The 19,777-nt window shown below is 40.6% G+C and overlaps 1 protein-coding gene and 1 long non-coding RNA gene across 9 annotated transcripts in view; one reads left to right on the top strand and one right to left on the bottom strand.

Annotated features, from left to right (window-relative positions):
- LOC123571927 (uncharacterized) overlaps positions 1-18,007 on the bottom strand; it is a 30,089-nt gene extending 12,082 nt beyond the window's left edge. Inside the window, exons 1-3 of the long non-coding RNA XR_006696267.3 lie at positions 16,930-18,007; positions 12,202-12,281; positions 9,680-9,879 (exon numbers count right to left, since the gene is read on the bottom strand). This is a non-coding gene — a long non-coding RNA (uncharacterized lncRNA). The remainder of the gene's footprint in view (positions 1-9,679; positions 9,880-12,201; positions 12,282-16,929) is intronic.
- The window catches only part of OPA1 (OPA1 mitochondrial dynamin like GTPase), a 99,302-nt gene continuing 96,808 nt past the window's right edge, over positions 17,284-19,777 (top strand). For all 8 annotated transcript variants that reach the window (XM_005545375.3, XM_005545371.3, XM_005545373.3 and 5 more), the window contains exon 1: positions 17,284-17,485. In XM_005545375.3, the coding sequence (XP_005545432.2) occupies positions 17,454-17,485 (32 nt within the window). In that variant the 5' untranslated portion in view covers positions 17,284-17,453. The remainder of the gene's footprint in view (positions 17,486-19,777) is intronic.

Below are 19,777 nucleotides of genomic sequence, written 5' to 3'. Positions count from 1 at the left end.
TGAGTTACGGACTTTAGACTTCAGTTAATACTAACACATCAATATTGGTTTACTTGTTGTAATAAATGCACCATACCAATGTAAGATGTTGACCAAAGAGGAAGCTGCCCAAGCAGTCAGATGGCTTGGGCCAGGAGTTCAAGACCAGTCTCAACAACATGGTAAAACCCGCCTCTACAAAAAATACAAAATAACAATAATAGCCAGGCAACACGTGCCTGTAGTCCCAGCTACTCAGGAGGCTAAAGTGGGAGGATTGCTTGAGCCCCAGAGGCAGAGGTTGCAGTGAGTCGATATCATGCCACTGCACTCCAATCTGGGGGACAGAGTAAGACCCCATCTAAAAATATAGGGGAAAACTGACTTTGTTTGGGATATATGGGAACTCTCTATCCTATCTTCATAATTTTTCTGTAACTCTAAAACTATTGTAAAATAAAAAGTTCATGTTTTAAAAAAGCAGTGGGAATAGAATGCTTGTTACAGTAATTGGGAACTACCTGTTTTAAAGCAGTCTTGTCTTTGTTTATTAATTTGTTAAAGTAATTGAAGTCTCCATGATAGCAATGTCAGAATTTAGATCTAGATGGATGGTATGAACTAGTTTCGGTTTAAAAAACAAACAGAACATCCTCAGTTTAGTGGGATACCTCTGCCCCCTAGTGTCTTAACATTCAATCTGCGTTTAGTGGCAGAGGACAGCCTGCAAGCTTCAGTCACCTGGTGTTTCAAGGTCTGGACAAGAGTGGAGACATTCTCAGAGCACCTGATCTACTAGGATCATATTCCAGTTCGTTCGTACACCCAGAACCTTTGCACCGCTGAGTGGTCCTTGAAGACACTGGTACACGCACGTGAGGGAACCAGCTGGTGGGAATGTAAAAGGCGGGAGAGCAGTTTGACATGTGACTAGGAAGCCTTACAAATGTGTATAGACCAGGTGCAGTGTGACTCACACGTGTAATTCTAGCACTTTGGGAGGCTGAACTGGGCAGATCACTTGAGCTCAGGAGTTTGAGTCCAGCCTGGGCAATATGGCAAAATACCCTCTTTACAAAAAAAAATTTACAAAAATTAACTGGGCATGGTGTGCACGCCTGTGGTCCCAGTTAGTCCGGGCAGGGGATGGGGGTGGTGGGGAAGGGAATAAGGGCTGAGGAGGGAGGATGGTTTGAGTCTGGGAGGTGGAGCTTGCAGTGAGCCGAGATCACTGACATGGTTTAAATGTTCATGATATAATGTTTAGCAAAACTCTAAACAGTGTGTTCAAAACTTTAAGGAATACCACAGATGTACTTTAAGGAATACCACAGAGAGAGATATATATATCTATATATATATAATTATATAAAATATGTATAAATATATAAATATAAATATATATTTATATATAAATATATAATATATAAATATAAATATATAAATATATTATATTTATATAAATATATAAATATAAATATAAATATTATATATTTATAAATAAATATATAAAAATATATTTATACATATATAAAAATATATAAATATAAATAAAATATATAAATATAAAATATATATATAATTTTATATATATATATATATATAATTTGTATCTACTATGCTAGCAGCATCTGAGACATACATCTGTGGTCCCACCAGGACTTTGATCTCAGCCTTATCTCAGCCCTTTACCATCTGGTGGCAAATGACTCTCTGGAGCACCTTCCCAAGGCTCCTGGACCACAGGCAATTGGGAATGTGGCCTTGCCCAGTTCTTCTCACTGCCACTGCAACAGGCTGGCATGAGGGGCTCCTCAGTGAACCTCCTTCCCTGACTTCTCAGGTTTCCCCAGGAATCACAGTACAGTTTTTCTCCACTCGAGGTTCCCATCCCTACCACTCTAGAACTTCTAGCATCCCACAAGGTGTGGGGTCATCTCTGAGATTTACACCAGCACCCAAACCCAATCATAGTTACCAAATCTCTCCTCCCTCAGCTGTGGAATTTTATTGAATCCCAGCTCTTATATCATTCATTCTTCCAAAATCAATTATTTATAAAATAAAATTTAGCTTTTGTACACAAAAGTCAGACTTTGAAATTCAAAATCCTTTTTCTCCAGGTAAGGTCTCTTCTAGGACTTCAAAAATCTATTTAGAAAACTTAAGTGCTAATAATTGTTTTCTTTCTTTCTCTTTGCATTCCTGCTATAACCTTACCCTGAATGCACATAGAAAGGCCTTGTGGGTGGTTGAATGATGAGGGGAGGGAGGAGAGTAAACAGGAACTAATCTACATACACACACATGTATATATGTGCATATATGCATACATGTTTATATAAAGAATAGGGAAATTCATTCTACAAAAGTTTTAATGATTGTCTATGCATTATTTCTTCTTTTTAAATACGTTTCCATATTTTCCAAATTTCACAAACAAGTTTTATATAATCAGAAAAAGCAAATTATATATGGAAAAGAAACAGATAAGATGTCTGCCGCCGGCATCACCATCCATAGTGAAGGAAAGTAGGGAACACAAGCTTTCTGTTGGCCACATCTCATCTGCAGTTCCTGGTACTTGATCTTTGACCTTATTGATCACTCTCTCCTTGAAACACTTTTTCCTTAAATATTGGAACACCAAGCTGTCTTAAGCTCTTTGTGTAGTTCTCTATCCATCAAAAACCTAGATCTCAGCTAGGCACAGTGGCTTACTCCTGTAATCCCAGCACTTTGGGAGGACAAGGTGGGCAGATCACTTGAGGTCAGGAGTTCAAGTCCAGCCTGGCCAACATGGTGAAACCTTGTCTGTAATTAAAACACAAAAATCAGGCAGGTGTGGTGGTGTGCACCTGTAATCCTAGCTACTTGGGAGGCTGAGGCAGGAGAATCACTTGAACCCTGGAATGGGGGGAGGTTGCAGTGAGCCAAGATTGCGCCACTGCACTCCGGCCTGGGCGACAGAATGAGATTCCATCAAAAAACAAACAAAACAAAAAAACCTAGATCTCAAGCCTGAGTCTGATTCTGTAATAGGACAAAACGTGTGTGTTGAAGGCGGGTGAGTGGGGAGAGGGGGGCAGTTGGTGAGTATGAAGCAAGAGGGTAATTTACACGTAGGAGTAATGTGACTCATTTGTAGCCAGTGGGCAGACTGTGGTAAAATAAAGATGACCATATATCCCCTTGAATCTGGAAGCCTCTATGACTATTTTGACCAGTAGAATATGGCACCAGTGACATTTAAGGCTCAGATCTTAAGACACTGGCAGCTTCCACTTTCTGTCACTTGGAATACTTTCTGTAGGAGTCCACTTTGTCAAAAGTGAACTAGTCTGAGAATACTCTGCTGTGAGGAAGCCCAAGCCAACCACATGGATGTGCCATTTGAAGAGAGACATAATAAAATGGTTGTCGTTCTAAGCCACTAAGTTTTGGGTTGTTAGTCACGCAGCAATAGATAATTGGAAGTTTCCCTCCTATAAAAGGGGTTAATACTATCCTTGTGGCTATATAAGAGGAGCTATAGTGAGAACTGCAGCCATATTAAACTTTAACTATCATCATGGAAGTTTCTAGAATTACTGTGGAGGAAGAGGCTTTTCTGTATAGGAAAATACTTTGAAAAGCCCATTAGGAGTAGAAGGTGAGATCCTAGGGGATGAGTTGACAAAGAGAAATAAAAGATATAATCAAACCACTTTGAATTTGAATTGCGCAGGAATTTGGAGGTAGGAAAGAGCAGAGAATAGAGAAGCAAGTAGAAATAAGGGAACAGAAATGAAGGAGAGGCGAGAAATGTGGCCAGGGAACAGAGATCAAGTTTCAAAAATAACTGAAAGGCTTTTTAAAAACACAGGCATCTAACAAATTTGATGTTGATTGTATATCCATGGGGAAAATCTCTATTAGATTAGCAGCCCCTGGCGCAGTTTTTCTAATTAATTACTAAAATAACTGAAAATCCCTATGTCTCCAAAATGTCCCTAAAGTTTGCTACTAGTATAGATAACTTTTGTGACATTTCTGTTTTGTTTTTAAATTTAGGTGGAAATTTTTTTAAGTATCTGAGTGCCACTCATAGGCTGACTTGGTACAGAAGAAGGATAACAGATGCCATTTCCTAAACTGAATTAATTTAGACATAGTGATTTTCAACCAGAGGTGATTTTGCCCCCCAAGGAATACCTGATAATTTCCTAAGGCACTTTTGATTGTCTTGACTGGGACAAGGACTGGGATGGGGCAGGGAAGAAGGACAGCAACTGGCACCAAGTGGGCAGAAGCCAGGGATGCTGTCAAGAATCTTGCAGTGCACAGCCTAGCCATCCACCAGGAAGAATCTTCCAGCCTAAAATGTCAATAGTGCCAAGATTGAGGAGTCCTGATTTAGAGGAAGTCAAAGATCCAAATCAAAGGTGTCCATGAGAGCCTAAGCCCCCTGCAGGAAGTACAGGAATCCTGAAGAAGACATTAGACTTTCCACGATCCATGGAATGTGGCTTGAATCCATCTTATGTAAATTATCGGGCAGAGGGTGATTCTAATTAACCTCTAGGTTACGGCATCAAATAAGAAAAACTAATCAGTTAAAGTTCTTAATTGCAAGTAACAGAAACTAACTCTGGAGAAACTGAACAGAAAAGGAAGGTATTAGGTAGTAGTGGGCAGCTCACAGAATCTCTGGAACAGTTGAAGGACCTGAGCTGGAGGCTAAGTAGAAAAAAACAACACTTCAAAGCATCCTACAGAATGGTCCATGAAGATATCGGTGCCTCCACCACTGGCACAGACACTGCTGGAATAAAGGAAGGATGAATGTTCTGGCAATCAAGATAGAATGGATGCTTCCAAATAAAGAAAGGAAAAAGAAGCAGGACCTCAAAGTTTCATTTTGAAAACATTTAATATCTTTCGGCCTTAACATGAGAAAGTGAAAACTCAGCCACGTAAGCTCAAAACCTCAGCGTCATTGTTGACTCCATAATAGTAATCCAAGTCAAAATACACTTGGATAAATACATTGCCCTCCTAACAGGCCTTCTGGTTTTAGTCTTCCACCTATAACCAACACTACATCCACTGGTAGAGTAACCTGCTATTTGGATTACGGTGCTTCCCTGCAAAGAAATTATGCATACATTACCTTTCAAAACAAATCCAAACATAATTTGACATCATTCACAGCACTCTGTGGTCTGTTCTGGACCTACACTCCAGTCTTCTCTCCCACTACTCATCTGGTCAAATGATTTGCTTATTGAGCCCTAAGCATACTTGGCAAATGGTTTTCTTTCTTCTGCACCTTTATTCTCACCATTCTCTCTTCTGAGATGCCTTTTCACCTTTTATCTATCTAAATCTCACATTCGTCCTTTAAAATCCAGCTCAAAACTCACAGAACACCTAACAATACCACCAACCTACTTTGTGATCTTGAGAAAATGATTACATTTCTCTGAACTTAAAAAAAGTACAAAGCGGAACATTGTATTTTGTATTCGTATTACACAATGTATACAATTAACATCGCATTTTTATTACATTTTGCTGAAAACTTTGTATTAGGAAACCACATTGTCTACACTGTGCTCTAGTGGAACTGGAAGCTCTAAACCTGTAGTCCTGAGGCACCGGGAGGGTGAGTGCAAGAGCACGGTAATTCCGGTGACTTCTTTGCTAATGAAGTAGGACTCATTTTCAAGTCCACCCTTTATCAAACAGATCTCTATGTTGCAATCTAACATACAGAAGACTGTATCTCATGATAACCTTTTCTTCCAGTGCTTTCAAACAGTGAGGCTTTAACACTTACATGAAACAGTTCTGAAAATTAAAAACACTTCCATCTCTTTTATTCTCTCTGAACAGACAATATGTTTTAATGGAGCAAATTCTCAACTTTCAGACTGCAAATTCAAGTGCATAATAAATATTGCATTTCTTGGGCTGGGCGGGGTGGCTCACTCCTATAATCCCACCACTTTGGGAAGCCGAGGCAGGTGGATCACTTGAGGTCAGGAGTTCGAGACCATCCTGGCCAACATGGTGAAACCCTGTCTCTACTAAAAATACAAAAAGTAGCCGGGTGTGATGGTGTGTGCTTGTAATCCCAGCTACTCAGGAGGCTGAGGCAGGAGCATTACTTGAACTCAGGAGGCGGAGGTTGCAGTGGGACGAGATCAAATCATTGTACTCTAGCCTGGGCAACAGAGCGAGACTCCATCTCAAAAACATCTACATCTATATCTATCTATGTATCTATCTATCTATTGCATTTATTTAAATAGACTTAATTTTAACTGTACACCTTCATTTAGTTGGTTTCTGGGAAGCAATTGCTGCCATTTTGGTAGTTCTCTCAGTATGAAAAATAAAATTAAGTCATTCTCCCATTATAGAGAGTGTGGTGGTTAATTTTATGTGTCACCTTGACTGGATTAAGAGATAACATGACAGCTGGTAAAGCATTACTTCTGGGTGTATCCATGAGGATGTTTCTGAAAGAGACTGATTTTTGAAGCAGGGACTGAGGAAGGGAGATCTTCCCTCACTCAATGTGGGCAGGCACCATCCAGTCACCAAGTTCCTGGATAGAACAAAAAGGCAGAGGAAAGGAAAATACCCTCTGTCTCTCTCTTCCCCTCCCCCTCTCTCCCCCGGGAGCTGGGACACCCATCTTCTCCTATGCTTGGACATTCGAAGTCCACATTCTCCCCATTCCAACCAGAAACTGACACAAATACTATCCTGGCTGGGTTGTAGCCAGTTTTCTTAATGTATGTGCTGATTTCCTTAATTATTTCTTCCTATCTCTTCTGGCTATAGGATGGCTCAGTGGAATCCATTTTATTAACACCAACAATTAGTTGTTTCACACCCTGTGTGTAAGGCAGAAGAGTACGATCTGTCCGTTCTTGGAGATACCAGCTTCAAATTTGCCAACACCAGCAGCAATAATCAGGACAACACAGACAACCTGATATGTCCCTATAATCATGTTTTTGATAAAGTCTCCCTGGCCTGAGGCGTCAGCGATAGTCACTTGCTGGTCTCCAATTTCCACAGGGAGGTATCAAGGGTAAGTAATATCACATTCACACTCAGCCTTCAGTTTATCCAACACCCAGGAATAGTGGAAGAAGCCCTTTCCCATCTCAGCAGCCTCCTTCTCGAATTTTTCAGTGGTTCTTTTTGATGCCACCACATGTGTAGATTGGATGGCTAGTAGTGGTGGACCTGCTCGAATCTACGTGTCCAATGGTGACAATGTTGATATGGGTCTTTTTCTTTCCCATTTTGGCTTTTAGGGAGTGGTTTTCATGACACCTGTGTTCTGGAAGCAAACCTGCGGCAATAGGAATCTATATGTATTGATATACACATACATATATTTCTATTCTTACTATAAGTAGTGCTTTTGGTGGCGGAGTTAGGCAGTCTAAACAACACTCTGTTTTCTGCTATTGCTCCCAGTCTTACCTGTGGTTAAGTTGGCCATATGACTAGGTTTTGGCCCACAGGATGTGGGGAGAAATGACATAAGTCATTTCTATGCCAGCCCTTACAAATTATCTCAGACAATCCTCCGTGCTCTCCAAAGTGACCTTGGAAGCCACATGTTTCAGATGGAGTAGCTGGGAACAACCTGGGTCTTCAGTCTCCTGCCTTTGCAAGAGCTCCCGATGCACATCAGACTGCCATGTGAGAAGGAAATGACCCCGTATTGTGATTAAGTCCCTGAGATTTGGGGGTTTGCTTGCTCAAGCAGCGTATCCCATTCTGTCTCAACTGATACAATCACTGCATGCACACTACGTGTCAACCACTACTCTGAGTGCCCATACATTAACTAATTTTATAACGAGATACACATATTAGCAAATATCATAACATCATGGTAACAGAATGATACAGAAGGACATGCCTAAAATGGCCATTGAACCCCAAATTTACCACACATGTCCTTCCAGTATTTCTTCTCCATTCTTTCTGCTTGTCTAAATCTCACCCTAAATTTCATTTCAGTTAAGGAACAAAGCGGCAAACGAGATACGTTAAAGTAAAAAGGAAGAAGTTCTAGTGTGTGTGTTTATTTTATATAAACATGTGAATCCAGTCTATTTGCTAAGAACTTCTTAAGAGCTGTGGAGTCCTAAAACCTCTCCTGCTGATAGAGCCTGGTAAATTGACTGCAGAAAGTGGGTTAATTTTGCCTTCTCTAAACACAAGCACCACTGCTGTTTAGGTGGGCCTCCAAATGGGGAAAGAGTAGGTCCCGTTGTTCTAGTGGTGTTTGTGAGTTGGACCAGGATTATAGCAGTTGTCGTAGGATATAGCCTCAACTTGATTTATCTTGGCCCTTCCTACCACCAAGGATTCTTAGGACCATACAAAGTATGAGAGAAAAAGGAGACTGTCGACAGCTTGTGACAATGGGCAGCAAAGATGTGGGAGCTGGTCCCTTTGCAAGGCACACAATTTGGCTCACCCTTACAGAGGAGGACGCTGGCAAGCTAGAAACTAGTTCGGTGTAGGCACCACTAAGACGAATCACCATGCGAATTCCTCAAAGCCTAGTATATATATTTTTTTATTGAACAGGCCAAGCTACAGAATAGGATGAAGGTGGGGATTATGTTTTTAGTCTAAAACGGAAGCAAAGAGAAACAAACCAGAGTGTGAGCAAAAAATACCTCCAAGTAGGGGGAGAAAACCTCAGAACTGGGGGGGTGGGGAGGAAAGGGAAGGTACAATTTTGAACATGACATTGGCTTAAAAGATTATAAATTGTAAGAGGCATAGCAACTTCAAAAAAGAAAGAAAAAACTCAATTGCAAAAGCTTTTAATGATGGGAAGGTTGAAACAGAGTGAAGAAAAGCAGTGGTGTGCTGCTCAAACAATGGTGTATGGGTGTTTAACAACGGGCTCTTCCAAAATCAGTGTGTTCATATGCACGTTTCTTATAAATTTTACTGTGAATAAATGCTTCATTACTATCAATCCTATCTATTTCAACAAAGAAGCTGCTCACATCACTAACCTATGAGTTTAGCTCTGACATGAATATGGGTTGTATTTTCCTGCACATTAGTGAATAAGAGAAAAGTAAAACAATGAAAACGTACATTAGGAAAATTTAAATTAATGAAGATGTGCAAGACTTCTTTACTGAATTAGATAATAGTTTTCAAATACTGAGAGAATATTTTCTCAATTCTCTATGTTATTCACAATGTAAAACCACAGACAGAATACACTTTAAAATGTAATCTGTAGTATTATTTTTTTCCATCACTTTCTTAAGATTAGATAATCAACAAAAAACAAATCAAGCCCTGATTTGTAGTGTGTGCTGATTTCTACAGTGGAAATACTGCCACCATAACTAGTTTCAAGCTATACCAGCAACATGTCCCTGAACACAGAGTTAGAAAGAGAGGCGCAGTAGTACCTCATTGTATGCATAGTGTTTCCACCATACAAACGTAATGGACGAAAAAACCAAGTGCATCGAAAATAGTTCTTTATGCTTAGTAGTCACAGGTAATCTCTGAAGTCCCCCAAATTTCTAGCACTCCTAATCCCTTCAAATCTGATGAATCTGATTATGTTTAGGTGGCATGAATTATTTAGGAGCCTGAAACCTCTCAAGAGAGTGTTAGGAAGGGACACTGAAGGGAAAACACTTACCTCTTCCTGCTCTCTAGGCATGTCTCTCCTCCCATTTTTGCTTCTCTGAGGCCCTCTCTTCTACTCCAGGCCTCCCAGCAAAACCTGGTTTTCTTATAAAACCAGAAGAGCCTTGAATTGCCAACATTTCTCCTGCTAACATCCCCAAGGCAAGGTTACAAAAGCTGGCTGTCTTTTCAATGAGGACAGAAGAGAGAAGTCTGGAAAACATAACATAAATCGAGAATGTATCTCACTTCAGGAGTTGGTACAGCTGAAGCAAGGCTTCAGTGTGAACACTGACAATGGGGCCACATGTTTGCAGCCAGTAACGTATTAGATTAGCAATCCCTGGCACAGTTTTTCTAATTGACACTAAAATACCCGAAAAGACTTTATCATATATATATAATATATACATATATACTTATATATTTATACTTTTCTTTTTCCTTTTTTTTTTTTTTGACAGAGTTTTGCTCTTGTGGCCCAGGCTGGAGTGCACTGGCATGATCTCAGCTCACTGCAACCTCCCCCTCCAGGGTTCAAATGATTCTCCTGCCTCAGCCTCCAGAGTAGCTGGGATTACAGGCACACACCACTACGCCCAGTTAATTTTTGTATTTTTAGTAGAGATGAGGTTTCACCATGTTGGCCAAAATGTTCTCCATCTCCTGACCTTGTGATCCACCCGCCTCAGCCTCCCAAAGTATTGGGATTACAGGTGTGAGCCACCGCGCCCAGCCATATGTATACTTTTATATACATATACGCATATATAATATATACATGTATATACTTACAATATATACATATCTACTATATATAATAGATATACTATATTATATATACATATATACCATACTCTATATACATATATACACTGTATGTATATACATGTATATACTTATTATATATACATATAAGTATATACACATATATGTGTACATGTATATATGTATATACTTATAATATACATCTATATACATCTATATACTTACAATATATGTATATATTAATAATATATGTATATATTTTATATATAATATATATGTGTATAACAATGAAAACCCTCTAGCCAGAATCATAAAGGAATAATCACTCTGGAGTAGAATTAAAGGGCATAGTTATGGTCAATACATACTTTACTACATAAAAATAAAGGAGGTGCTGGGTGCGGTGGCTCAAGCGTGTAATCCCAGCACTTTGGGAGGCCAACGCAGGCAGATCACCTGAGATCAGGAGTTCGAGACCACTCTGGCCAACGGGGCGAAACCCCATCTCTACTAAAAATACAAAAATTAGCCAGGAGTGGTAGCGGGCACCTGTAATCCCAGCTACTTGGGAGGCTGAGGTAAGAGAATCGCTTGAACCCGGGAGGCAGAGGTTGCAGTGAGCCGAGATCGCACCACTGCACTCCAGCCTGGGCAACAGAGTGAGACTCCATCTCAAAAAACAAAAATAAAATAAAATAAATAAATAAATAGCAGGATGACAAGAAAAAACAAGATGATAGCTGTAAAAAATATTGTATCAAATAATAGAAGGAGATCTCATATATAGAGGAGTAGCCTAGTACCTGGCACACTAAATCAGTCTTTACTATGCATATAATCATAATAGTTGTTATAACAGAAAGATCCGAAGGAAGATTGTATCTCTGAATTTATTAAGGGACAAGAAAAAAAATCAGACAATAAGTTGGCATCTTCAGTATAATGAAAGAAGCTTGACCTCTAAGATACAAGCACAGTAAGCAATACAAATAAGTAAAGGAAATATTTCAAGTTTTATAATTCAAGAGTAAATCCTTAAAACTACTTAAAAAGCAGGAAAAGGCAAAAGTGTCACTGCAAAACAAAATGAAATTTCTGACATGCAGTAGATTCCAGAAAAGGTATAAAAATCGTTTTTTTAAAAAATGTTAAACATAGAGGATTTCTAAACAACGATTAGAAGTACAATTTTAAAACTACAGCTAGTTCCAGGTGTGGCTGTATAAATTGATTCTTTCCTGCCCTTTCCCCACGCCATCACACTCACACATTCCATATCAGAGATAAATCATTACACACAATCTCCCCACAAAGAAGTCTGAATCCTCACCAGAAGCTGTGCATATGGCAAAGGGTAAGTAAGTTTGCTGACCAGTTGACCTTAGAATAGGAAGATTATCCTTGATTATCTAGGTAGGCTGATCAAATCACACGGATGCTTACATGTGGAAAGCAGAGGTGGAAGGGTTAGCATTAGAGTGATGTGGTGTTAGAAAGATTTGACCAGTCATTGCTGCCTTTGAAGACAGAAATGAGGCACAAGCAAAGAAATGTGGGCAGCCTCTCAAAAATGGAAAAGGAAAAATAAAAAAGGATTCTTCCCTAGAGACCCATTTCTTATTTCTGACCTTCAGAACTATAAGATCATAAATTCGTTCTGTTTTAAGCCACTAATTTGGGGTAATTTGTTATAGCAGCAATAGGAAATGAATACAAGCCGGAATAAATTCCACACAGCACACAAGGCTCTTTGCCTTTTATGCTCACCTTCTGCTCCTCGTCTCTATACTAAAGAGGCTGTCTTCTGTTGGGTCCATTTCATTTTTCTTCTGTATGCTTCTTTGTATCTTTTTTTTTAACAAAAAAAGATACATTTTAAAATGTTTATAATGTTAACTTTCAATACATGCAAAGTGAACAGAAAAGTATAATGAACTCTCATATACCCACTGCCCACCTTCCATGGTTATTAACCTTTTGTGATTCTTGCTTCATCTAACCCCTACCCACTTCCCATCCTCCTCATGTAATCATTCTTCATAGTTTTTTTTAAATGTAAAATGTACATACACAAATCTAAAATTTTAAATGAACAAATCTTCACTATCCCTTCTGACAAATGGATGTGTTCATGTAACCAAGACTGCTATCATGATATGGAACGTTTCCATGTTTCTAGAAAGTTCCCCAATGTTCCTCCCCGCTCTCCATATCTATTTTTCCTGGTCTAGAGTATCATATAAATGGATGCTCTAAATCAAGCTTGTCCATCCTGCAGCCTACGGGCTGCATGTGGCCCAGGATGGCTTTGAATGCAGCTGAACACAAATTCACAAACTTTGTTACTGTTTCTTAAAACATTATCAGTTTTGACCAGGCACAGTGGCTCATGCCTGTAATCCCATCACTTTGGGAGGCCAAGGCAGGTGGCTGACTTGAGGTCAGGAATTTAAGACCAGACTGACCAACATGGTGAAACCCCATCTCTACTAAGAATACAAAAATATTAGCTGGGTGTGGTGGCAGGCACCTGTAATCCCAGCTACTCAGGAGACCAAGGCAGGAGAATCACTTGAACCCAGCGGGCAGAGGTTGCAGTGAGCGGAGATCACGTCATTGCACTCCAGCCTGGAGTGTTTGTAGGGTACAAAAAATTAGCCAGGCGAGGTGGCACGCACCTGTAATCCTAGCTACTCAAGAGACTGAGGCAGAAGAATCACTTGAACCCGGGAGGTGGAGGTTGCAGTGAGCCAAGATTGCACCACTGCACTCCAGCCTGGGCGACAAAGCGAGACTCTGTCTCAAAAAAAAAAAAAAAAATTATATATATATATCCTCAGACTAGGGTTCATAGGAAGCGACCGTAAATGTTTGTTAATGAGGATTATAACATGCTTTTCTGAGGGATGGGGAGAGTTTGATAATGATGATGGTGTAAATATGTGTAACTGTAGCTGATTGTTGGCTTCTCCAGGAAACCACAGAGGAAGAGTACAGTGTTAAGGAACTTGGAGATCTCCCAGGAAGAACTCTGCAAAAGCTTTTCTGTAAAAATGTAAATATAAAACTTATGAAATCAATTTTAAACATTTCCATTTCCATTCACATCTCTCATTACCTTCCTTTCTGAAAATTTCTGATTTGCTGGATAATTCTGAAAGGGTCCCTTTTCCTGCTAAGGTAAATATTTTGAGTTTTACCTGGTGAATTGCTCAATTCCTAGCTGAACATAAAATTTTAGTCTAAAGTAGTAAAATTGTTTCACGACTTCTGGATCAGAAAAATATTTTAACATGTTTTTACAAGTAATTAATACACAAGTTCAGAGTACGAAAGGGTTTACAATATATGTAAGTCTCCCTCCCACTCATGAACCACTATCTTCAAGACCTTCCTTGACTCTGCCCTTCACTAGGACTTATCAGCTCCAGTGTTTCCGTGGGTTAGGCATGTAACATAAATGAGTAATGCAAGTGTGTCTGTTGTATAATGTCATATTAAATTGTATTCTTTCAACATCATATGATTTACTTGCATACTTGTGTTCTTTTGCCAAAAAAAAAAAAAAAAACCCACTCTTTCTCCTTATTTTGGAAATGGCTGACCCTCTCAGTCCTTCATTTTCTCTCACTTTTGATATTGTAACCATCCAACAGATTCTTCCTGCTCACTGCACAGACAAAATCCATTCACTGAGACCATGGCATTGCAATAGAAAAAGAGTTTAATTGATTCAAGGCCAGCCTACGCAGGAGAACTGGAGTTATCACTCAAATCACTCTCCCTGAGGGCTCTGAGGTTAGGGGGTTTTATGGACAATGTAGTGGGCAAGGGGGTAGGGAATGGGTGCTGCTGACTGGTTGGGGATGAAATAATAGGAGAACATTCCTTGTGTACTGAGTCCACCTCTGGGTGGGGCCACAGGATCACCTGAGTCATGAGTCATAAGTCTCTATGGGGTGAGTCTGAAAGATACCACAAAAAAAACCAGTCCTAGATTCTATAGTAATGATGTTATCTATAGGAGCAATTGGGGAAGTCACAAATCTTGTGACCTCTGGCCACATTGATTCCTGAGCAGTAAGGGACTATAGAAACTATACCTACATCTTAGCACAGTTCAGGCCCCTCTCATGATCCTATTCTCTTGGCCTTTCTTACAAAGGTGGTTTTTGGTCCCTGAGCAAGGAGGTAGTTAGCTTTAGGAAGCGACTATTATAATCCTTTCTTTCCAGTTAAACTATAAACTACATTCCTCCCCAAAGTTCAATTGGCTTAAGTCCAGGAATGACCAAGGACAGCTTGGAGGTCAGAAGGAAGATGGAGTCAACTATGTCAGATTCCTCTTGTCATAATTTTGCCAAGGCAGTTTCAATACAAGTAGTAGTTCCCTTTCCTCTTGATTTTTACTAAGAAAAGTAGAAGCACAAGCTTCATGATAAATAGCAATTGATGTGTTCAATTTCAGAAAGATGAGGGAGTTTGACCTACTGGAGAGGACATGAGTGCCCGAAGGATAAAAGTACTACTTGGCTCCTGGTTCCAAGACATTTTTTGTATATAAGAATTGAAGGTTGATGTTGTTAGGCGTCCTGATATTTTTATGATTTTTTTAAAATTGAAATTTCTTGATTTTTATTTTGGCAACAAATGTAGTTTTTGTTTTGTTTTGTTTTGAGATGGAGTCTCACTCTGTCACCCAGGCTGGTGATCTCACTCTGTCACCCAGACTGGTGATTTTTCTGCCTCAGCCTCCTGAATAGCTGGCTAATTTTTTTATTTTTAGTAGAGACATGGTTTCACCATATTGGCGAAGCTGGTCTCAAATACCTGACCTTGCAATCTGCCTGCCTCGGCCTCCTAAAATGCTGGGATTACAGGCATGAGCCACTGTGCCCGGCCCAAATGTAGTACTATTTTTAAAACACCGGATAGGCCAACACCATTCAAACAAAACAGGTCTGTGGGCTGAATTTGGTCCAATGGTGGCAGTTTTGTTATACAACAGTTTGCCCTCTTCTCATGGCAATACTATGTATATATGGGAGATTATTCGTTATCAGGACATACAGACCTAAAGCATAGGTTTTCATGGCTAGTATGGATGTAATTTATTGTCTAGTTTCTATACATGGACATTTATATTGATTCCAATCTTTTGCCATTTCATACAGTAGAGAAATAAACATCATCATGCATACATCTTTGCATATGTGGGAATGATTCCACAGGATAAATGCCTAGAAGTAGAATTGTAAAACAAGGGCTTCATAAAACATAATGATAACCACATACAAATGGTGATGGAGGTAAGTTTCTCCTTTTTTTGTGGTTAAAGTCTTTTATCCTTAATTTTTCTTTTTTGTTGTTGTTGTTCAAGTCTTTTGGTTTCTCTTATTTTCTAAAATAACAAGGAAGTAATGATTACAAAGACACTATTTGTACAACCCTACAATCCCAGGAAGATCTACAGTTTGCATAGGTGGGTATAGCAAGTTGCTAACTGGACCTGCCATTGAAATAGTCACCACAATAAACAAAGAAAATTCCAAGAGTCCTGCATTAGGGAATTGTACTGCCAATGACTAGGTCTTCACTTGGTGGTATTGTGAGTGCATGGGTCCAGACTTATGATTCTGACAATTAAGGGAAAAGGAATTTTCTTTATGCTCTGTGTATTTGTGTATGTGTGTGGCATGGGTGGGTTGGGCGTGGGGTGGGTAGCGAGCAGGAGATGAAAGGTGCCTGAGGTAAAAAGGATGCACAGGACCCTTTGATTTTAGTCCCTAAAAATTGGCTTCATAACCTTTCACAGGCCACATCCCTTTTATGGGCTCTAGTTTCCCTTTAAAACATAAAAGGTTTGTGTTGGAAAGGAAAAGGAGTATTTAAAGCCACAAAGCCGACTTATATTACCTAAGGAGAGAATGCAGATAGAGAGGGAGAGGAGCTCAAGATGGCTGGCTGACATCTGGGCCTGCCCAACATTGAGAAATTTGGGAGGGGAGCCAGCAAAGGCGCCTGGGAGCAGCAGTTCCGGACAAAAAGGAGAACGTGACATCCAGAGAGCCAAGAGAAAAAGTGGCTGAAGGAGTGCTCAGCACTGGCATCTCAGCTGAATGCTGCGGCAGGCTCAGGGGCCACAAACAACAGGGAGCTGGTGGAGGCCTTGACGAAGACCATTTCAACAAACTGATGGGCTTAAAATCAAGAAGAAAGTTTGTTTAAACAGTTAATGAACAAATCATTTTGACGCCTTTTATAAACCACACAAGCTTATTCCAAACCCGTTACTGGCCTAATTGATTGAAGTCCCTTTCCGACCTGATCCTCAGAGAGTCTAAGGGACTTGGCCTATCCACGACTCTTCCTCTTGCTTCTCACCTCCCAAGATTGCCCTCAGGATGTGAAAGTGCTTTCAAACAAAGATGCCCAACAAAGAAGGTGGGCAAATCCGCAAGAATTAGTTTGTATTAATCTATTACTGTATTTCACCTTGCACTCTCCTTCGTGCTTCGTGCTTCGTTTCCTTCGTGCTCCCTCAATATCCAACTCTTAGTAAATTCATGGCTCCCGGTGAGCATTCACCACTTCTGATTCCACGCCTTTAACCCTTCCCGTCCCCGCCCAACTCTCGCTCCCTCCCCTGGCCAAATCTCCAACCCTCAAGGCTAATTCTGAATTCCAAACCGGAAGCAAGAGGGCGGGGCCACGTGACAGGCGATGGATTGCGCCAGTGCGTTCCCGATGCACTATGCGCATGCGCTAGTGCCCGCGGACCGTTCGTGCTGCCCTCCTAGAAAAGGTGAAGTGGTTGTTTCCGTGACGGACTGAGTACGGGTGCCTGTCAGGCTCTTGCGGAAGTCCATGCGCCATTGGGAGGGCCTGTGCCGCGGCTCTGTGCCCTTGCTGCTGAACGCCTCTTCCTGGGTCATTCCTGGACCGGGAGCCGGGCTGGGGCTCACACGGGGGCTCCCGCGTGGCCGTCTCGGCGCCTGCGTGACCTCCCCGCCGGCGGGATGTGGCGACTACGTCGGGCCGCTGTGGCCTGGTAAGTGCAGGCTCTAATCTGGCCCTGTTAATTCTGGGGCCTCTTGAGAGTGGGGTTGTCTTATCTCTATGTCCAAAATGTGCAGATAACTCTCAGGCCAGGCCGAGCGCAGTTGGAGAATTCCCAGATGTTCTTAAGGACCCAGAATGACAGGAGCCCTGCCTGGGCTGACGTTCGGAGCCGGCTTCAATTCTGGTCCTTGTCTCTGGCCCTATCCAACCCGAAAATTCTGGACGCCTCTCAATCTTGGCCTGTCTCTATTGTCCTTCTGTCTCTGCCCTTTACACTCTTGTGTCCTCAGTGTTCTGTCTTTCTCTGGTTGCCTTTTTTGCCTTTTTTCTGTCCTCTCCATGCCAGGTTTGGCTCTGTCCATGAGTCACCTCTCTCCACATTTCTCCTAACTCTCGCTGTCTTCTTTTTCTTCCATTTCCACGCCATGCGTACATTGCATCTTCAGGTACCTGGGCTCTTCTGTCGGGTAAAGGGGCGTCCGTCTCTTTCCCTAGCCCGCTGATAGGAGTCAGAACTAGAGCAGTGACGCACACGGTGTCAGAGGTGGTGATTCGAGATGCCCTTTCAATAGCAGCTTTTTTCAGTGTGTAGAGAGGGAGACTTGCTTTTTGATGCAAGGTTGTGAACGTGGCACCACCGTTCAATCATTGTTGCTCTGGGCTGGTTTAATTCTAAAAAGAAAATCATAGAAATCTTTTCATTTCTGTGGGTTACTATATGCATTGTAATGAGTTTAAATTGGATTTTATAGGAAATTTTGTTCTAATATCCTTAGATACCTTCAAGCTTAGCTCATTGTTGAAGGCATTTGGTAGGAAGTAATATGCATCAAGCAAAATTGGAAAAACGTGGTTTTCCTGAATTAACTTATAAACACTTGTCTTGAATTTTTTCTAGACCTTTTTAAGTGTTGTAAATAATTTACCGTGTTTATAAGGAATGGAATGTATTTGTTTGTTTTGTTTTGTTTTGAGCCGGAGTCTCGCTCTGTCGTCCAGGCTGGAGTGCAGTGGCGCGATCTCCGCTCACTGCAACCTCCACCTCCCGGGTTCAAGCAATTCTCCTGTCTCCGCCTCCCTAGTACCTGGGATTACAGGCGCCCATTACCACGCTTGGCTAATTTTTGTATTTTTAGTAGAGACAGAGTTTCACCATTTTGGCCAGGCTGGACTGGAACTCCTGACCTCATGTGATCCACCCTCCTCGGCCTCCCAAAGTGCTGGGATTACAGCCGTGAGCCACCGCGCCCGGCCCAATTTGTTTTATATACTGGAGTCCAAAATGCAGAACTAGACGAGATACAATAGTTAACGGTGTTAGTTAATTAGAATTATTGCATAGGTATTTTTAATCTCACGGAATTTTAGTCTTTGAGTAAGTTCACAGCCCTTGGTATTAAAGTAAGTTATTTACAACCTTTGCATTTCTACTTCTCAATATTGAGCGAGGAAACGTATCTGATTTTCTTTAACTAAAAAGAGAAAAGCCTGCAGAAGACGGCATTCTCTGTTGGAGCAGTTAAGGTGTGTAGGAAGAACTACAAAGATGGAGTTTTAAAACCAACTGATTTGTAAGTGGTATTTATTTAATTGGATGTCATTGGGCTAAATTATTTCTAAAGTTACCATGGATACTATTGAGTCATGGCTTAAAAATGTCTCCTGGTGATGGCACAGTTTAGCTACCTAAAGAAGTACAGATGTGGGAAGCCAGAAGCCCCAAACTCTGGAATCTGTCTTTTGCTATAGTTCCTTTGCATGTTGTGAAAGAATACAGTTAAATTCCTGCTCCCTAACAGATGAGAGCATAAGCATTTTTTTGACATACATATATAAATGCGTGCTCATGGACATGTGAAAAGATCAATACTAACATTTGGGTGCAATAAATAATTTGTGTAAAATTATTTTTAAAAGAATTACATATCAGGAAATGATATATTGATTAAAAGTGATGGTCATTGAACAAGAGAGTAGTTGATTTCTAGGGGAAACCTATTTTGCATCATATTTGATTTTTAGTTTTGACTGAATATTGAAGTCTATATTCAAAATTCTTTTCCTTTAGAACTGTAAAGGCATTGCTACATTTTCTTCTAATGTAAGTGTTTGGTGCTGCTGAGAATTCTCATGACAATCTGTTTTTTTCGTCTTCATGATTATCTTGTTTTTCCCTTCACGGAACCTCTTAGGGTCTTTATCCGTTATCCTAAATTTCTCAAGGCTTGGACCAGATGTGGGTTTGGTTTTCTTTTCTTTTGCTACTCACGTGACTTGGCTC

The sequence above is a fragment of the Macaca fascicularis genome, chromosome 2, assembly GCF_037993035.2.
Source record: "Macaca fascicularis isolate 582-1 chromosome 2, T2T-MFA8v1.1".
Taxonomy (NCBI): Eukaryota; Metazoa; Chordata; class Mammalia; order Primates; family Cercopithecidae; genus Macaca; species Macaca fascicularis.
Note: the sequence above shows the minus strand (reverse complement) of the source record. Positions and strands in the feature narration are given on the sequence as shown.